Source organism: Pteronotus mesoamericanus, unplaced genomic scaffold (genome assembly GCF_021234165.1).
Source record: "Pteronotus mesoamericanus isolate MK-2021 breed Mesoamerican mustached bat unplaced genomic scaffold, CSHL_Meso_final contig_202, whole genome shotgun sequence".
NCBI lineage: Eukaryota > Metazoa > Chordata > Mammalia > Chiroptera > Mormoopidae > Pteronotus > Pteronotus mesoamericanus.
This window is the reverse complement of record NW_026555086.1, coordinates 8,372,064-8,392,427: the sequence shown is the minus strand read 5'-3', so window position 1 is coordinate 8,392,427 and position 20,364 is coordinate 8,372,064. Positions and strand designations below refer to the sequence as shown.

Below are 20,364 nucleotides of genomic sequence, written 5' to 3'. Positions count from 1 at the left end.
GTTTCTTGGAGACAGGGCTCATTGCCTCACCTTCCTAAAGGGGACCTTGACCTAATCAAGGTAAAGACCATTGAGCACGGGGTAGGGGAGAAGGAAGCAGTGAGAGAGGGAGGTGGAGAGGCAGAGCGGGTGCTGTGTCGGGCCAGAAGCCAAAGCGGGTCTGGGCGCCCATGCACACCCTCCACCGACTTACCCCAGCCCACGATGCTCAGCTTGAGCAGGTAGCCAGGGACGTAGGTCCCAAAGACTTCAACCACAAGGCGGTAGAGGTTGTAGCCCTCAAGGCCCATCCAGGAGAGGCAGGCGAGCAGGGAGAAGTGCAGGAAGATGGCGCTGGCGCGGCAGCCGGCCTCGGAGCCTGTCAGCGCGACCGGCTCGCTGAGCAGGAAGCTCACATCCAGCAGGAAGACAGCCAGCAGCAGGTTCATGTGCACCTTGATGGTGTAATCCCGAGTCTTCCTCCTGCGTGGGGGGTGGGAGGGCAAGGGGGAAGGGTTATCCTGTGACCAGTGGGGGAAGGAAAGTGAGTACCTGTTCCTCCTCCTCCAGGCAGCCTTCTCAGGCTACACACACACACACACATACACACACACACACACACACACACACTCCTATGGCTGCAGCCAGGCTGCTCCCCGTTCCACTTGTCCCTGTGCACCTATGTGCCCAGCACCCACGGGCACATAGCAGCTTTAGCCAGACAGAGCAAAATAAACAAGTCAGCCGCTACAATCAAGCAGATGTTCCCAAAATCGGAGGGGAGAGGCTTTGGATTTGTTGTTGGCTTGGAGAATCCAGGCCTCCTATGCTGTGTTCACCAGTCTGCACAACTGTGTGTCTGTGAGCCTGTGACCATGGGGTGTGGGAGTCTGTGTGTCTTCAGGTTTGCAAGTCTGTATCTGCACATCCCAGGCCCAGCCCCAGCCCAGGACTCTACTTGATCCAGGGCCTGGCAGGCCTTTCCCACCCTCTCCCCACCCCCACCCCCACTGCCACGCCCCAGCCCTGCTCTGCCCGCACCATCCACTGCCTCTCCCAGAGGGCACAGCAGAACACTCAGGCCCCAGGGTCCCCGTCCTGGACCCCCACGGCCGCCCCGCCCCGCCCCGCCTCGGGCTGCCCCTCCCCCCTCAGTTTACTCAACCATGGAGAGGGAGCATGGCCCCCCGCACAGGGCCGGGGCGAGGGTTACACTAATACAAAGTGTCCGGCCCAGGTAAGAAGCTCAGGCCCTAAGGCTTCCTGTCCCTGTGTCCTCGGGTACATTTGTGACCAACGGGTAGGTGCTGGGGGGCTTGTGGCCCTGTCCCCAGCCTTCCACTGAGCCTGCCTGCTGGCCCTCCCCATCAGCGACTCCAGCCCCACCATGTGCGCAGCTGTGGGCACACATGGCGCAACCTCTTATGTACACGCATGTGCACGGCTCCCTCCTCCCAGTCGATGACAGTGAGTACCCTCCCGTGTCCCACAGAGCAAACGGTGTCTCCCCTCTAGCCAAAGGCACCCAGGCCCTGACTGCAGGTGGCCCTCAACTCAGGCCTTGCCCAGCACTGACAATCCAGAGCCCCACACACAGCGGGTCTGAGGGTGGGTGAAGGCATTCTCTCCACCCAAGGCTTCCCATGGAGCTTCTTCCTTCCTCAGACGCCCAGAGGACGGGGGCGGCAGAGCCTCCATGGGGAAAGGTCAAACTCAAACGCTTGGGAGGGATCAGACCTCAAAACAGACACTAGAGAAGGGGGCGGGGCGGCCACTTAGCTCCGGTGATGGAGGCCTGGGGGACCTGGAGCCCGCCTGCTTGGGTTCTACCACTTCCCTGTTGCATGACCTCAGGCAAGTCTCTCACCCTCTCTGAGCTCCCTTGCATAGGGCCCTTGAGAGGCTGAGCCAAGTTCAGCCACGGAAAACACTGGCAACAGTGCATGGCATGCAGGAAGCTTGATGTGTCAATTAGTATCATTAGTATCATCACATTAAACGTGCCCCTCGCGGCACCATGCCTGATGACTCAAAGGCAGAAATCTAGAGTCTTATGCTAATTCTCCCAATTGTCAATGTTGGCAGTTAACAGAGTTGGCAGATGCTGTCACCCAAACATCGCGGATCCGAGGAGGAGACGCAGCCCCCAGGGCTTGCCGCCGGAACCTCCCACGGCCCCCACGGCCTCACGCATCCCGGCCAGTGCTGCCAGTCTCCAGGGCAGGCCTCCCCAGTGGAGGGGTCCTTCCCCTCTGCCCTCCGGTCCCTCCCCGGTCCTACCTGGAGCAGAGGTAGGCGGCAATGGCGAGGACACAGGCCAGGGCAGAGATGACACAGCCCACGTAGGAGAGGAGGGTCAGGTAGTGCTTGTGCACGGCGTCCACCTCCATGGAGGCCACCTGGGTCCACAAGATGGGTCAGGGCTGGCCTCAGGGTCCCCCAGATGCAGGGCGAACCTGTGGTCCCTGGGCAGGCCTCGGGAGTCTACAGATCCCTCCCTGAACTGAGCAGACTGTGGCCCGTGAGCGCCTTTTTCTTATGGGAGGGGTGTCTATGGCTTCCACCACATTCTCCAGTGGGTCCCAGACCCACACAGGTCAAGAACCCTCACCTGATAACCCTCGTCTGTCCTGGTGCTGATTATTTTTCTACAACATTCAACACAGGATTAAGTTTCCTGTGGGGAGAAAGTACCCACACCCAGGAAGAGCTGAAGGCCACTCGGGTCCCTCAGAGGCTGGGCCTAAGATTCTGGAAACATGAGCCTGGGGCACAAAGCTTCTAAGGTTACAGGGGCACTGATGCCCACCTCTAGGGCCGCGGTGCCTGTTCATGGGCTCCTTAGAAACACATTCCTGGCCCCGCCCCAGGCTTGTGGAGTCAGAATTCCTGGTTAGGGCGGGAATCTACCCTGTTATCGTGCATCAAAACTTGACAATCCACAGCAAGGGCTTTGGAGGCCAGCTCTTTTACTTATTAGCTGTGTGACTTCGGGTAGATTGCTTAACCTCTCTGAGCCTCCGTTTCATTATCTATGAGATGGGAGGACAGCAGGAGCCACCTTGGGGCTTGTTGGGAGGAATGCAGGACACGCGGCCTGAGAAGCGGCCAGCACACTGCAAGACCCCGGCCCGCCGTAGGGCCGTGGGGCAGGAGGGGCCCGCTCACCATCAGGACTGCAAAGTAGGTCAGGTGGTTGCAGAGGCAGGAGGTCTGCGTTTCTCTGCGGACGGTCTCACACCCGGCGCTGCTCCAGCTCCCTGGGCCACTCACTGAGGAGGGGAGAGCAGGGGTTTCTGTCCAGCCCGGCCCCCCAGGACCCCACCATACCCCCCAAATGCATGATGGTAGCACCCTGCTGAGCCTTTGCTCCCCCTGGCAGCTCCCTCACCTGCCATTGCTCCTTCTTCAAAGCCCCCCTTTCTCCAGGAAGCCCTCGCTGCTTGACCCCACGTCCCCCACCCTCCAGGACCCCTTCCTCCTCCAGACACCTGCCCAGTACAGGGACCTCCACACTCACATGCCGGATCTTCAACCCAGAATACACACTGGAGAGTCACGTTCTTCTGTAGGGACAAGAAGGCAGAGGGGATCCCGTTACAGCCCACCCCGTCACGGGCCAGACCGAGGAAGTCGGTGTCAGGCCACCACCCCATTTGGACCGACTGGCTGCTACCCTCCACCAGCCGCTCAATCCTTTTGTTAAACATTAGTGATTCAGAAGAGGCGGGAGGGAAGGGAAACATGGCCATAAGAGACCGTCGTCTCCTCGGCTGGTTTGCTTACACTCACCGGCTGCGGCTGGTGCTGGAAGGTGAGCACCACGGGCTCCGAGAGGTTAGCCACTTCGGTCTTGGGCACGACAATACCCAAGACCTTCTCGCCCAGCACTTGGCTAGAATTCTTGTCCTAGACATACGGGGTTGGGGGAGAGAGTAGGGAGGGGGCTCAGGGCTGAGGAGAAAGGCCCAGAAGTCCCCCAGGTTCCCCAGGCTCCTGTCTCTGAGATGCTGGGTCTCCCTCTGGAAACAGTTATTGCCCATGTAGTCATTTACACTGCAGTGAGAACAATACCATTTAGCTCTTTCCTGACTTTGCACGGAAAGGCTCTGACTCCTGAAGGAGGGAGCTGGGCTCCATGCCTTCCCTCCATCTTTCCATCAGACAGACGCTGCTTTCCCTGGGGGTGGGCGAGGCACCAGGATGAGGGCCCCATACCTGGAACAGGGCTTGGCTGCTGAAGTCCACCAGGAGGAGTCTCTTGGCAGCCTCGTCCCGCCGGCCTTTAGTCTTCTGGAAAAGCATGCGGGGCAGCAGCACCGAGTACTCCAGGATCTCACTCTGCTCCTCCTGCAGGCCAGGGTGCCATCGGGGCTCAGCCAGAGACCCCCCCGCCCCGCCCCCACACACCGGCCCAGATGCTGCTGTCTCCAAGCACGCCCCCTTCAGGAAGCCATGCCTCGCTCGCAACAGCGCTTGTCACCCCTTCCTTCGCTGGGCGCCAGCATTAGCTGGGGAGCTCTGTGGTTAGAGCCCAGGGCCCCAGGGGCGGACAGCCTGGGAAAATCACAGTGTAGACTGTTGTCTGGGCTGCCTACAGCATCTTGGTGTGGTGGGGTACGTACAGGTGGCGCCCAGCTCACCAGGCCAACTCAAGAGGTGGTCTCAAGCCTGGGGCACATGCACAGGCATTTTGGGGTTGGTCTCCTCTTCACATGGGTGTGCCACAGGAGCCCCTAGTGCAGGGAGGAGGTCCTCCCCTGCCCCCATCATTGTGCCAGGAAGGGTCCTCAGGGCCACGGAGCAGCCACTGACTGAGGGTATTCTTTGGACCTGGCTCCTTCCTCATCAGCACACATCTGGCCCTGGGAGGCCAGGGAGGGGCGTGCTCACGGCCTTCACATCTGCTTCCTGCCCTGGCCTGTCCGATCCCGAGCTCTGACCTCCTTCCCAGAGTGGATGTACAGGTCCTGGAGGCCGGCTGTGGGCTGGAGCTTCCACACAGTGGCGTTGACCCGATCTTCCTTGAAGGACATGGCGTCCCCTGTGAACCTCAAGGTGGTCAGCTTTGACTCCAGGTTCTGCAGCTGCCTGGCAGGGGGAAGAGAGGGTGGGTGTCTGCTGGGGACGGATCTGGGCTGCGAGCGGGAGCCAGAGGCGAGGAGAGACTGGGGCAGATATGCAGGAAAGAGGCATGCAGAGAGACGAGGCAGGAAAGAGGGTCAGGGGAGAGACGAGGGGGCAGGAGAGACAAATGGCCCAACCAGTGTGGGACCGAGAGAATGACCTGCAGAGGGAAAGGGGAAGCAGGAGCATCCCGGCAAACAGGAAAGGAGGGGTGTGGGGAAGGGCCTATCCTGGGCCCAGTTCTGCCTGGACTGACCGGCTCTGTGGCCACGGACCCGCCCTAACCACCTCTGGGCTGCAGCCTGGCGAGCTGTAAAATGGCCCCTCCTTTGCTGCTGGGGAGAGGGCTCGGGCGTGTGTTTGGGGGGCAGCAGGAGCCGCAGCGACCTGTGCTGACTGGGGCGGGCGGGCAGCTGTGGGGCTTGGCCTGCAGGCTACATTCCGAGGCCGCCGGGGGAGGCGGAAAGGCCAGCAGAGCACGCCAGCCCCAGGAAGGCGTCCGCCCTGGCCGCGACTCCAGTCCCCTGGCTCGCCCAGGTCCAGACCTGGGAGTGCCTCTCCCCGACCCGCACCCCCCACTAAGAGCCACACTCACTGGCCAGCGTGGGCGGCCGAGGGCCTCCTGGAGTTCTTCCTGGGAGTCTTCAGGAACTGGCTGAGCAGCTGGAGGTCCCGTTTCAGCTCGCACATGTGCACCAAGGAGACATTGTGGGAGGCCTTCTGGGGAGGACCTGGGGGGACAGACAGGCCACCGAAGGCTCTTGGTTGAAGGTCTGTGCCACACTCATGAGCCTCTCAATCCTCCCCTGACTCTGCAAGATTTGTTCCTATTTTATGGAAGAGGTGGGGTGGACTCCCCAAAGTCACTCAGAGATGCAGCCAGCCAGACAGGGGCTCTGTCACATGGAACCTCCAGCAACTGAAGGCCCAGCAGGGGGACATGGGACACACGCCCCCAGATGCCCTTCTGAGTACACACAGGAGACAGGGGAGCCCTTCCAAGGCCCTGGCCCAGCCAAGCTCCCTTCAAGAGGGACTGGGGGCTCGTGCGGCAGCTCTGGAGACTCCACACCCCCAGCCGCCCTGAGCCCAGCTTCCAGGCCCGCCACCGGGAGACCCTGCACCCCAGGACTGTAAGCTTGGGTGTCCATAGTGGTCAGATGAGACTCTGATGAGGTAGGCAGATGGGGACAGATACATGTTGGGGAGTGGGGGGCCCTGGGTAGCCACATCTGAGTTTATACGGAGAAAACTTGATTTTTAAGTGATCTGAAACCTTTGGCTCATGTTTTTATTTAAAAACCTCTTTATAGGCCTAATAAGACCAGGCCAGGTCTGTTCTTCAGGATGATGATTTGCAGCAGGGCCTGACTTTGTCCTAAACCCCCCCAGTCTGGGGCAGAATCCCACGCTGGGGGTGAGGTACCCCCTCGCAGCCCTGCCCGCTGCACTGGACGGCACCTGGGCCAGACGCCGGCCCGCTGCTGCTGCCCCCTGCCCCCTGCTTTCTCATGGGCCTGGAGCTGCTAACAACTACTCAAAGTGTGGTGCCCCCCACCCTCTACCCCCCGGAAACTCCCACCGCAAACTGGAGTCTGCCTTGGAGGAACAGAACTGGGAAAATCCTAGACCTGCCCCCCCAATAAAGCCTCCAGCTCCTGCTAGCCACCCTCTCCTCCCTGCCCCCACCCAGCACTTAACGGGAGACAGGGGCCACGTCACACCTCTCACGTCCGAGGCAGCGCACACTGTCTTCGTCCCTTGGGGTCAGTCTCACTGTGATCCTGAACTTTGACCTCTCTGGCTCTTCCCCACCCCACCCCTGCCCATCAGCTGCTGGGCGCATGTCTTGGTTCCCTCACTTACTAGCTGTGCAACTTTGTGCCTCTCTGGGCCTCAATTTGCCCTTCTGTGAAATGGGGACAAACAACCTATGATGATGATGATGATGATGATGATGATGAAGCAGAATTTTTCCTCTGGCTCCTGACAGCTAGTCCCTTCTTTCCATCTTCCCTGTTCCCACACTGCCCAGTCCCCATCTCCCTTCACCTGGACCTATCCTGCAGCCTCTGGAGGGGACTTTGCCCCCTCCACCCTCACCCCTACCCTCCCACACAGCTGCTGAAGCACACCTTGGGCCACACTCTCCCCTTCCTCAGACACCTTCAGTGGCTCCCACTGCCTGTGAGCACAGACCAAGCTCCACCTGCGAACGGCCCGTTCAGACACTGTCTTCCTGCATTCTCCTGCCTTCCCTGCCTCAGGGCCTTTGCCCAAGCTCTTCCTCCCGCCTGGCTTACTGTGGAAGGAGAAGGTGAAGCCGGCCGCACTGGGCAGGCTGGTGTTCTGGGGGCTCCACCAGGACTTGACAGAGGTGGCCAGCATCCGGGGGCCCTGGGCCAGGCTCTCTTGCTGGTTCCAGAAGCACAGGAGGTCAGAGGCTTGGTCACTCAGCAAGAAGTCGTTCTTGCCGTAGCGAAGGTGCAATTTCCCAGCATGGCGGTTCCAGTAGAGGCAGAAATGGTAGAGGCCCCGGGGGCCCGGGAAGGCTTGGGAAGCTGGGGAGGCTGCAGGGAAGGGGGCGTGGACTGTGAGGGCCGCCTCGGAGTTCTCGATGGAGATGTGCAGCTCTGTCGACTGATTGTAATGGAGGGCACTCTTCTGCGTCTGGTTCCGCTGGCCGCAGAAGCGGAAGTCTTCCCGGAAGCCCCCACCATGGACACCTGCGGAGGCAGAGACCGCAGGTGAGACCCTGGGGCAGAAGCCACGGGAGAGGGGCAGGCCCAGCGCACAGGAGCCCAGAGCCTGGGACCCACACACACTTCAAAGGCCTGTACCTCAGAGGGCCTACAAACACTTGAGTCTACCCCCATCAAAAATAACTGGTTTCAAAATATGACAAGAACAAACTCAAAATTAGTAACAACTTCAAAGGCAAAACATTCTCAGATAGCAATAGGGTATTTAATTAGCCAAGCCTGCTGTGGACCGTTGTGCAGGCCGCGCACGGCACAAGGATGTGCTGGTTTGGGGGTGAGTGAGGCCGAAAGCCAGCCCCTGCTACCCACCCCAAACGGTGCACGCGGGCACGACATCTGCCTGGGGTAAAAATGGGTGCCCTTCTCGTTTCTCCACCTGCTATGCTGTGTCTGCCAGCCTGTGCCTGCCCAGAGGGGCGAGCAGCTGTCCTGCCGCCGTCCTGGGCATGGGGCCCGGGAACATGAGTCCCAGGAAAGCCTACCTTGAACCAGGAGGAGCGGACCCAGCAGGAGCAGCACTGTGTGCACCAGCCCTTGGCCAGCCATCTTCCTCCTTAGAAGTCACTCTGAGAAGTCACTGCCTGCAAAACGCCAGAAGTGTGGGTCAGCAGCCTGCCCCACAGAGGGCCAGCCCTGCACAGGGGACGGCCAGCGTAGCATGTGGGATGTGAGGTGGCGGGGGGCAAGTGTGGAAACAGTCCGTGGACCGCCCCAGACCTGCCCGAAGCTGAGCATCAAGAGGCGGTGGCTGTCCAGAGCCTGGCCACGTTCATTTCCTGGCTCCACCTCTTGCTTGCCGCATGTCCCTGGATAAGTCACAGAAATGGGGTCCAATAATTGTACCTCCCTCTGGACCCAGCGGTGATAGGTTAATCTTAGAATCTGGTGAGGAAGGCTCCCCAGCACCATCTGGAACCACCGTGCCTGCTCCAGGCCTCGGTGGGACACAGGAGAAAGGGGGCTCTCAGAGGTCTCCCCTGGAACCTCACTATCACCATCCCTGAGATGCAGCTCAGAGGACACCTCCTCCAGGAAGCCTTCCTCAAGTCCCTCTGTTGGGAGTCCTGGCCTCCTTTTGTTCCCACCGCTGGCCAGGGTCCCCTCTGTTAGCCTCCCAGGAAGGTGCTGGATGGTGCATTCCCTCCTCAGCCAGCCAGGGAGCGTCCTCCTGATCCATCTCTGTGGACAGGGCTTAGAGCAGGGGGGCTGCTGGACCAAGACTGGGCAGGTGAACATGTGAAGGAGGAAGAATGAACGATCAGCGTGCTCATGGCGCCCTCTACAGGGGCCGGAGTGGAAAGGCGCTTCCCACTATGACCACCAAGGGGAGCCAATTTCCCGGGGTTTGGGGCAGCTGGATCGGCAATGGGATGTCCAGATCTGGCGGGGAGACGCTCACCTTACCGCCCAAGTAGAGGGTGGCCCAGCTACCCTCACCTCCACTTGCACTCCAGCGTAGAGGAGGATCTTCTGACCCCCCATAGCCTCTATGAGCTGAGCACCGACTAACTACCAGGCAGTGCTCTCTCACCCCGCCCTCAGACCAGTGTTAACTCTCGCTCCAGCCCCAGGAAGCGGGCTGTACTGAGGTCCACGCGTTAAATGGCTTGCCTAGCACTACCCCAGAGCCCAGTTTTCCCTGCCTGGTCAGAACTGCAGTGCCTGGCAGGGGACCTGTGTGCCTAGCACTCATAGAAAGATGCTGGGTAGCTTGGTCCTCCCCCCTCCCACCTGGCCCTGTGACCAAGCCAGGTGGTGACAGATGCAGACAGGTATCCTCATCCTGTGGGGAGCTGCATACGGTCATGGTGACAGATGCAATCATCTGCCACAAGCCAGACAAAGGGCAGCTTGGCAAGCTAGGGGCATTCAACCAAGGAGGGCTTCCAGGAAGAGGTGGCTTTTGGAGGAACTATTTGAGGGTAGTATTGAAGGTAGGGGTAACCCAGGCAGGAAGTCATTGTGCCCTGCCTTGGCCGAGCCTTTGTCAAACTAACCTGGCCCCCTCAAGTTGGAGCCAGTCTCATATGTCCTACCATGTGTAATGGAACCCTAATTTCTTGGGCCTCGTAAGTCCCATCATTGGTCAGCCGGGCTTATCAGCCTGCTCCGGTGGCATCACAGGACAGCTTGGGGAAAGCATGTGAACGTGTTTTAGGGAATCGCCCCTGTTCCCTAGGTTGTGATTTTGAAGGATTTACTCTGTGGCCTCTCTGAGCATTTTGGTTCCTTTGGAAACTGCCTTCTTCCAGCCAGACCAGCAGAAGGAAACCCAGCATCCGGGGCATAAATATGTCCCTCCTGCACCCCATCTTTCCTTCTCCTTTCTGCCAGGCTCTGCTGCTGTCTACCTCAGACTCCCAACCCAAATGTCACCTCTCCCAGCCTCCCCCCACTCCACCACTTGCTGTAACGACTACTCTACGCTTGTGAGCTTGTAGCTCACAGATCACTTTGAGAATTGGCTTTTAGATTTGAGGTCTAGGGAGGACCAATGACATGACACAGCAAGCGAGGGTGGAGCTGGCCGGGATGTGCATATCTCTCGGGCAGGCTGACCTCCAAAGTGAGTCACCACTGTCAGTAGACAAGGTGCCAGGAAAGGGTAGAATTATCCTTCACATCCACCCTCCTGGGTTGGCCTTTGAGAGCAAAAAGGCAGAGCCAGAGAGTGAGCTCCCCATCACTGGAGGGGCACAAGAGGGGCTATACCACCATGGTGTGCCATGAAAGAAACTCAAACACAGACAAGGAAGTGCTTAACTGCACGAGCCTGACACTTCCTGGCTCATCCCCACTCTACCCTGGCTGTTTGAGCAGCCACTCCAAGGTGGACAACTCTGTCCCCATGGACGGTCTTGGGCTGTGATGGGGCGGGGGCGGGGGGAGGCCGCCTGGCTTCCTTTAATCATCTTCAGTAGGGTAGGTTCTGGAGTCAGACTACATGGGTTTAAATCCCAGTTCCCCCAGTCACTAGCTGCGTGTCCTTGGGCTAGTTCCTCACCTTCTCTGGACCTCACTCTCCTCATCTATAAATAGGACTAACAAGCCCACCACTCATTGTGAGAATTAAATGAATTGAAGCCCATAAAGACGTGAGAACAGGGCTATGCATGCAGTAGGTGTCACCTGTGTCAGCTAAATATCTCTGTGCACTTTCCGACCAGCTCATGCCTGCCCCTGTCCCAGACCCTCACTGCTTCTGCACACCCCCCCCCGCCCCGCCCCACCCGTGCCTGGCCCTCCTGGCCTCCCGGCCAACTCACCCTCTGCAGCACCTTGCCGGGAAATTCTTAGAGCATGAAACTTCCTTTCCGGGAGTGCTATGGAAAGGCGGAGACCCCACCCAGAAAAGTTCCCTACTTGCTGTCCTTCCGGACCTGGGGCTGTCCGCAGAACCTTCCAAGGGACCAAGGAGCAGGCTGGGGACCAGGAGGGGATTCCAACCTGGATCAGGCAGGGGGAGGGCACTGTCCCATTTGTGCGCTTGGCGCTTCCCCCAGCCCCCCACACTCTAGCCCTTCCCATTGCCCATCCCACCTGCCACCCCATGGAGCCCCCTCGGAGGGTGCAGCCAGTCTCAGTAATGGAGGTGACACACTCCCAGCACCTCCAGCAGGTGGTGAGGGGGCCTGTGCTCTGAAGGCTGAACCCCGTGCGTGAACCTCCGCACGGACCACGTGGCCAGAGCCAGGTCCCTGGTCTCTGGAGCTGTGGACCCACAGAGCTGGGCGGACCTGGGCCATCAAACACCCTTAGAGCCAACCTCTGATCCCCAGGCGGACCCTCCTGGAACCTCACCCAGCACACTGGCCAGAGCTGGGGAGGGGCTGAGGAGAGTCTCACGACAGCGCCTCAATGGTGACAGCAGCAGCACCCTCTACGTTGTCACGAGAAATCCGCCAGGGCCCCTGCCAGGCTGGTCCTACAGCTTTGCCATTTTACAGATGAGGAGACTGAGGCGAGGGAAGGGCTCTTTGTTCCATGGAGGGGAGTCACGGAGGGGACCCGGGTCTCACTCAAGAGGACGCCTTGCAGACCTGCTGCTGGCAAAGCTCCCCAAAGTGCGCACTCCCCTGGCTTGGAGGATCCCCAAAGAAAAGCGGAGAAAAGGAGGTGGGGAGGGGGTGCAGCACAGGCTGTGCCGGTAGCTCCCCCCCCGGGAGAGAGGGTTTGGGGGCCTAGCCCCCCAGGAGCCCCGCCCGCGGCTCCCCTGCCACAGCAGCTGCCCTTGACGTCAGGCTTTCCGTAAACACACGGAGAGAACAGAACGGCCCGGCCCGGCCCGGCCCAGCTTGACACAATGGGGGCCACCTCACAGGGTCCCTGAGGATCCGGGCTTGTCTGGGCCCAGGGGAAGGGGCTCTGCTCCAGCTCAGGCCAGCCCTGCTGGCCTCATGGTGACGGAGGGGACCAAGGGCAGGATGCCAGCACCTCACTTTCTCCCCGGGGGGCCTGAGTCACTTCCTCTGCCAACCATGCGCAGCCACATGTCACCGGAGCCCAGCCCAGGCTCCTGGAAAAGCCATTTCCGCAGAGGATGGAGGTGGGAGTTGAGTGGCCAGGACCTGGGCGGCTCTGGAGTTAACCCGTCCCGGACAGGAAGGTGTCCCAGGCCCGGTCCCCGACTCCTGCCCTCTCCTTCCCTCTACACACACTGTGGACCACGCCCTGCCTTGTGTGCCTCTGCCAGGGACGCCTTTCCCATCCCTGGGACAAGTCCCTTAAGACACACCCTCTCCTTGAAGCTCTACATAACCTCCCATCCCCCATCAGAATTAACTTCTGATTTCTTAGAGTCAGGGGAGCGGTTCCCATGGCCCACACTTATCCTTGTATGCATGTCCCCCATCATCAAAGAATTCACATCAGGGGTACCCAGACCTGCCAGTGGGGGGAAGGTCCGACCCCACCCCAGGAGTTGACCAAAATGCACTTTCACAGGCCTTGCACACTGAGGGTAGGACACAGCACATCTAGGGTGGGACCAGGGATCTTTAACAAGCGTCCCCTTGACTGACACGCCGCAGGCTTGGGAACCACTGGGTGACAAGCCTGGGATAAAACCAGCAGCCCTATTTTACAGAGAGAGTCAGGGAAGGGTGGGGCTTGGCCCCAGATCACTCAACTGGCAAACGGCAGAGCCTGGATGAGGGGGCCAGGCAACCTGTGCCCGGCGGAGCCCCTGCTCAGTCTGGGGGTGATGACGTGTCATGCTTTCTGGAGCCTAGAAGAAGCCTCCCTCCCGAAGGCAGCTGGCGGAAGGAGGACGTGGATGGTGAGAAGGCCAAGGGCAGAGGGACCCCTGTGGGTCTTCGGGCATGAGCCTGGCCTAGCCCCTCTAGGGGGAGGGACAGAGGGAAAAGACCCAGTTCAGCTTTCCTGCTCCAGCCCTGGTCCTCAGCTGCTCCCTGGGAGCGTGGGGTGGGGGACAAAGTCAAGCAGCTGGCAATCCCCCTTGAGCGCTGGGCAGAGAGCCTTAGGAAGCAAGGGTTTGGCCCAGGAGAGCGGCGGGGGAGGAGCTGGGGAGGGCGAGGATGAGACCTTGACCGTGTAAGTATGCTGTGTGTGTGCCCACGTATGTGCACACCCTGCATGCTCGTGCATGTGTTTGCATGTGTGCATGCCCGTGTGTTTGCCTGTACATGTGTGTGCCCAGGCATGTGTGAGGATGCAGGGGAGCACCGAGGAGAAAGAGAGAGAAGCCTGGGACAGGGGCAGGTTGGCTCTGAGGAGGAGGAACAGAGAGGCGCTCAGACAGGCCTCCGAGGCCAGTGGGGGATGGCAGTTAGATCAGAACAGGGTGGGACTCATTTGCAGATGTTTCCTCAGTGAGGGGTGGGGAGCAGGGCCGAGAGGACCCTCCACCAGTGGTTTCAAAGCTATTTTATAAAAGTCAGCCTTAGAAACACCTGCACCCAGCAAGTGGAAGGGCTGCCTCAGTGGGACCAGAGCCACACCTCACTCGCAGCCCACGGCCCCTACCCAGGGCTCCTGGCAACACCGCTCGCAGACCCTGAGCCTCTCTCCTCCCTCTTGCCCTGCTCAAAAGTGGGGCGCCTGAGGTCCGCGCTAGTTGACTACACAGAGAACCCCCCCCCCCCCAGGAAGAGTGATCTGTCATTGCTGGGAGAAACGGAGTGACTTCAGGTTTCAGGAATTTTTCTACAATAAAGAGAATAAAAATTAAGGAAGCAGCCTTCCCCCGGAGACTGGAGATGCCAAAGTCTTGCTCACTCACTGCCCAGGGCAAGTCTCACATTCTTGCACCGGACCTGCTGAGGGGCTGTCCCGGCTGTGGCCTCACCTCCCTCAGTGCCCTGGCCCTGCGGGGCTGAGGAAGGGGAGGCCAGGAGGCTCCCTGCCTGCGTGAAAGGACCCTGACTTCTCCTGAGCCGCCCACCCTGAGGCCCGCTCCACTCCATCTGGAACTGGAGCCTTCGCTTCCGCTTAGGAGACTCCAGAGAGGTACACATATAGTCAGCCAATCAGAGAGGAGCCTGGGCTTCGGCGTTCCCACCTCCAAGCCTCTGCACACACTGGGATACCAGCCCCACGACATGTCTGTGCAGGGTCTCACTGCCCTGAGCCACCAGCCCCACCCCCTCATCTGACAACCATGGGATTCCAGCCACAAGGTGCCAGGCAGAACGCCGGTGGGTTATGGGGTGAACGGGGGCTCTCTGGCAAAGGGAAACGACCCCGGAATCCAGGAAGAGGAGGGGGAGGACAGCTCCCAAAGGGCAAGGGCTCCATTCGAGCCTGGTGTCTCGCAAAGCACTTCCACAAATTGTCACTCAGTCTTCCTCATAGCTCTGTGAAGCAAATGCTCTCAGAGCCCTACTTTAAAGATAAGGAGACTGAAGTCCAAAGAGGTGGAGTGATGCTCAAGATCTCCTAGCAAGTAAGCAGCCAAGCCAGGACGCGAGCCCAAGTGCCTCCAGCCTGCAAGCCCGCGGTTGGCGCCGCTGCGGCCTCCGGAGCCCTTCCCTTCTCCGAGGCTGCCTTCCTGGCTCGACCACAAGGGAACTCGCTGGGCACTTTCTAAGGACCGCTTCCCACATTAGAGAAGCGTTGGAGCCCCAACTTGATCTTGCTCTGATAAGTTCCGTAGGATGAAAATCCACAGTGTGGTTGGCCTCAGTTTCCCTGTCCAATGTCATAGTGCTTCCTTTTTTTTTTTGCATGGACGATTATCACCATGAGAATAAGCTCTCAGAAATCTTGACACCGCACAGACGTGAAGCCTGTCGGCATTCCCCTTCCTGGCCCCCAGCCCCTCCCCTCCCCTCTGAGCTGCCCCAGAGGCCATTAACTGGCACGAGATGGGCTGCAGGAGCCATTTAGGCTGCACGAGTCCCCAGGGCAGCTCATCATCACCCTTGGCACTTCCAGGCAGGAGGTCCCGGGGAGCCTGGGGTGTACGCGGCCCCATCCCGCCTCCCTGCAGCCGGCATTGTCAGCTCTTGGGGAAACAGCACCGCCAGCCCTGTCCCCAGGTTGGCCGTTCCATTAAAGCTGACCACAGCCAGCTGGGCCCCCGGCCCTGCCTCAGGCAGCTGATGCTTAGAATGTGGGAACTGGGAGGGAAGGCAGGAGAGAGGGAAAGAGGGAGAGAATGAGGATGCGAGAGCTCTTAGGAGCTGAGAGTCAAAGCCTCTCAGAAGTATATGCGGGTTGAGGAGACTTAGACCCAAAGGAGGAGGAGGCGGGATGAGGAGGGTCCCGGATCCGGCCCAGCCTCGGGTGGGGCTCAGGCACCGGGGGTTTTCACGAGATGCTCCAGGCCAGCCCGCAGCCCACGGCCAGGTCCCCTCAGCCTTACCCCTAGGGAGCCATGAGGCTGGACTCCAAGACCCCATGGCACACCCCCGTCAGCACCTGCCAGCAGAACGCCCAGCCCCAGAACAGGGGTGGCAAGAGTGAGACACACAAGGTCCAGAACCAGCTGCGCGGCTAACTGTCCCTGTCTGGGCCTCAGCATCCTCCTTGTTGGGTTAGGAACTATGAGCCCCATGCCCTGCCTGCCTTCACAGTGGCAAGTTTACAGGGATGGGCCCTGCTTACCTCCCGGCCGGCAGCCAGGGCAGAGAGGGCCGGGTCATCTCCACCTCCCTCCTGGTCAGACTCCCTCATCTGGCAAACCACCGTCGGACCTCTGCTGTCTGGCCGAAGTTCCCCTTCCCCATCTGCACTCCCGCAGGCCCGCAGGGCCAGCCGTTACCTCCCCACTCACTTTGTACAGGGCCCTTAGTGTTCCCGAAGTCGGCCACCAGCCCTCCGATTCTTTTCTTCTCTCCCACGTCCCGGGTCCCTGGTCTCTGGCGGGGGGCGGCTGGGCCAGGCTAGGGCTCAAGGCCCAAGACCTGGGACACTGTGCCTGGAGCCCCGTCCAGGGGCGGGCAGAACAGAACCCCATCCGAGCCCCCTGAGCGTGCAGCACAGCCTCCGCAGAGCCCACCGCTGCTTGCACGTTCCCTGGGCAGGCTGTGCGCTGCCTCCAGGGACACAGCAGATGTTAATTAAGCTCTTTGAAAAGGCAAGACTTGATTCTAAGCTCTTTACGCCAGCTAACCCATTTAATCCTCCCCAAACCTTATGAGACAAGTACCATTATACTCGTTTAATAAATAAGGAAACTGAGGCCCCAGTAGGGCCCCAGAAGGTCAAGTTACCTGCTGGAGGTCACGCAGCCAGAGAGAGGTGGGGGTGAGATGCGGCCCCAGGGCCAGGCTCCGGAACTCACGCCCTCGATTTCGCTGCCTGTTCCCCTCGACCTAACCTGACTATAAAGAGCGTTTCGCTTAAAAATTCACAGTAAAAGAGGTTTCAAAAAATGTGTTTCCTTGGCGTATGCTGAATACCCCCCAGGGCCCTAGTCCTAGGGGCTGACGGGACTCCCAGGTGACCTCATCCCTGCTCCACTCCTCTGCTCTGTCATCTGCAGGTCCTGAACCTTTGTCTCTGCGTGTGGGGATGTGACCCAAGGGCAGAGAATAATCATTAGCTGGGGTGTGACTGGGGGGGAAGGTGTGAGGACCTTACCCCAAACCACTTCCTTGCTCTGCTCAAAGCTGTTTTATAAACCAGTTCTCCTAAAAGTAGCATTCAGAACCCCCCAGGGTCCTCTTGCCATCCCAGCCTCTCCCCGCCACACCCATTGGCTATGCTCTCAGTGTTGGGGAGAGGAGGGGGAAGAGGGGGAACGGAGGGAAGAGGAGGACAGTCCAGGGGAGGGGAAGGGGACGGGGATGGAGGGGGAATAGAGGGTGTGGGGAAGAAAAGGGAGAGGAGAAAGGTAGAGGGGAAAAGAAGGAGGGGAGGGGTGAAGAAGGCAAAGGGAAGGGGGCGGGAAGAGATGAGCAGGACCAGGAGTGAGAGGGATGGAGGGAGGAGGGGAGGAGGGTCGCAGGGGAGACGAACCTGGATTCCTTTGTGGAATCAAGTGGACTGAAAATGCAGACAGGGCTTGAACGCGTGAACCAAGGGCTCACCTTGCGTGCAGGCTGCGGCCGCTGGGGCGCTGGGTCAGTTTCTCCCAGTTCAAGAAGCCAGAGGGAGACTTTGAAGCCCAGCCTCCTCGGCCCCTGCCCCCTCACTCTCACGGAGCTTCAAACAAAGGGGGTAGCCCGGGAAGATGGGCTGCAAGCCGCCAGCCCGCCAGCCAGCGCGGGAGAAGGGGCGCAGGTGACAGCAGTCCCTGGCAACCGTTCCCCTGGCAACCATTGGCAGCTTCAGGAACTACGTCACTGCCAGGCTCCGACCCAACACAGCACAGGCCCCCTAACTTGTCGCCTACCCAAGTGCCCTGGACTTGCACGCTGGCCAGCGCAGGCTGGGAGCTGTCAGGAGGAAGGGCAGGGTGTAGGACAGTAGGTTACGGAGAGCACTTGCCCATCTAAGTTTGTCGACATTGACTTTAAACCCAAACCTTTTTAGAACCCAGTGGAGGGGAGATACTAACCCTGTGACTCAAAATGGCTATAGTCAGCTGCATTTTCCTCTAGAGGCTGCCAGCCTGTGGCCTTGATCTCAGCCCAGGCTGGACACTTCTTGAACCCCCATCAAGCTGCCATATCGGCTGCCATAAGTATAGAATGTGCACCATATTTTCCTGGAAACTGCTTAAGGAGCCACTTCTTCCAGGAAGCCTTCCCAGACTGCCACAGCCCACCAGGAATCTTTATTCTGAGTGAACGCTGGGGCTGGAAAATCCCAGTTTTTTTCCATTGCTCCCTGGGGTCCAAGAGTGGGTCAGACCTTACTCTATATGTCCCAGAATAAATACCAGAGGAGAACACAGGCCAAGCTTCTGAAACCCCATCTGTGTGCGAGGCACTACACCGAGCATTTCCGAGGTCCATTTCTACCACTCTGCAAAGTCAGCCCCGTTGAACCCAGCATACAGATGAGGAAACAGAGGGTTGGGGAGGTAAAGTGACTTGCTCAAGGCCACCTGGCTGGTAACAGAGGGGTATGGAATTCAAGCGAAGCTTTCCTCCGAGATTTGAAGACATCAAAGCCAATGCCGGCCTGCAGCTTGACTAATCCTGGCTCCCTTCCTGTGCACGTCCAAACTTTACTAGGTCACCTTTGGGACAGGGAGCTCCCTTCCTCCCCAGAGGGCACATCCCTTGGACCGCCAGGAAGTCCCACTGAGTCAAAAGGAAAAGATCCTCAGAGCCATGGGGGTGGCCTCCATGTGTCAGATAGGGCACAGGAGGACAAGGGGTGGGCACCACCACCAAGGCCTTGGGCTCCAGACCAGAAGCAGAACAGGAGACAGGCTGGGTTGCTCAGGAGGCTAAGGGCCCAGGGTCTCAGCCACGCAGCTACAAGCTCTTTCCCAGAACACGTGGGGAAATGTCTTGGCCGGCACACTCCAAGGGAATGGAGGGGACTTGGGATGATTCATGACCGAGGTCATGGGAAAGACAGCGAGGGCTTGGGGCCACGGGGCCAGGGTGCCCATGCAGCCCCACACCTCCGCCCCCACCTATGGACCAGGGCCAGGAGGCCTGCTTCGGTCAGGAGGCGGCTATTGTCTCGCTGCTGGCCCAGAGCTGTGTCCCATTCAGGCACTATTTTTGGCCCCTGGGGGAAGCGGAAGAGAAAGCAAAGAAAGGAGTTGCTGTTCTCGGTAGAACCTTGTCCTGGAAAAGATTCCAGGGCCTGCTGGGCCAGAGGAGGCAGTCGCTGTGGGATCAAAGATCCTGTGCTTAGAGGGAGCTGGCAGGGGGCGGCGGTGCAGGGGCGCCAGGGTGGGGGGCGGGGGCACAGAGGGGCACCCCGGCCTTTCACACACACTTGGTGCTCGCCAGCTGCAGCGCCGCACAGAGACAGAGGCGCAGCACCCTGGGTCCCACCCACAGCCACTAAGCTCTTGTAGTAACAAAAACACCCACAACAACTCACAGCTCATTGCTGCCCAGAGCCACGCCTCCCCCAAAGAGACTGACCATCCTCACTGAACACCCGTGAGACCGCTGGCCAGGGTGGAGGTGGGGCACGAAGTGACAAGACTCACTTTAGGTCAGATAACAGGCTCGGGGGCAGCAGGACTGCCGAAACGACCAGCTAGCAACCCGGCTCCACTCCCTCCACCTTCTGCCACCTCACCCTCCTGTGCGTTCACGAACTTCCTTCTACCCTTGGGAGGTAGACACGCAGGTCCGGGAGGCCCGGGCTTCACCCCTACGTCGCCATTCTGCCTGGACAGCAGTTCCTGCAGCTTCCCACTCTGGTTCCCCAAATGCACGTGGGGAGCAGAGGCAGGGCTCCCGGGTGTGCTGGCGCCTGCTGCGGAGTCTCCGTGGGGAGGCGCTGCTGTCACCCCCACCACCACAGCTGGCCGTGCGTGCTGCCCCCGGGCCTGGCTCCCTCTCCCCAGTTCAGGAACCGAGACCTGGGCCTTCTCGACACCCAGCCAGCAGCTGGAGAGCAGACGCTGCCCGTCTGGCCTGGGACGTGCACACAGGCAGCAGAGCCCAGGAGGGCGCGGCAGGCACGGTCACGGACATAGGATAAGCACAGCTTTGAGAAAACCGCAGGAGGATTCCTTCTGGTCCTGCCCCCTTTCTTGGCTCTCCAAGGGCAATGTCATGTGCATGCGGGCGGGAGGGGGAAGGGCCTCAAGGTTAGGGATGCCCCTACGCAGGTGCAGGCGATTGGATCACAGAGAGCAGGTGGCGGGGAGGGGGCAGCATCAGCTCCCTCGTGGTTTAGGGCGCTCCCACTCCCCCACTCCTCCCGCACTCTGGTCCCACTCCCTGGGGCCCCGCTCTCCCTCTGTGCTTCCCATCCAGCTCCCTGAGCGGCGGGCAGGCCAGTGGGAGCCCCCGGAGATGCTGTCGGAGGCACTCACGGTGGAAGCCCGGGCGTGGTGACAGCCTTGGTGGGGGCCTCACCTGCCCACAAACGCTGCCTCGTGCTGCTAGAGTGACCGACGCGCTGTCCGGGACTCCATCCCTGGGAAGAAGGCGGGAACTGGGCGCCT

General features: G+C 60.0%; 1 protein-coding gene across 4 annotated transcripts in view; it reads right to left on the bottom strand.

Moving 5' to 3' along the window:
• The window catches only part of ADGRG1 (adhesion G protein-coupled receptor G1), a 38,412-nt gene that overhangs the window by 4,699 nt on the left and 13,349 nt on the right, over positions 1-20,364 (bottom strand). For all 4 annotated transcript variants that reach the window (XM_054570373.1, XM_054570371.1, XM_054570369.1 and 1 more), the window contains exons 2-11: positions 8,351-8,449; positions 7,410-7,832; positions 5,702-5,837; positions 4,923-5,070; positions 4,198-4,329; positions 3,772-3,888; positions 3,500-3,545; positions 3,148-3,251; positions 2,260-2,378; positions 194-462 (exon numbers count right to left, since the gene is read on the bottom strand). In XM_054570373.1, coding sequence (XP_054426348.1) covers positions 194-462; positions 2,260-2,378; positions 3,148-3,251; positions 3,500-3,545; positions 3,772-3,888; positions 4,198-4,329; positions 4,923-5,070; positions 5,702-5,837; positions 7,410-7,832; positions 8,351-8,414 — 1,558 coding nt within the window. In that variant the 5' untranslated portion in view covers positions 8,415-8,449. The remainder of the gene's footprint in view (positions 1-193; positions 463-2,259; positions 2,379-3,147; positions 3,252-3,499; positions 3,546-3,771; positions 3,889-4,197; positions 4,330-4,922; positions 5,071-5,701; positions 5,838-7,409; positions 7,833-8,350; positions 8,450-20,364) is intronic.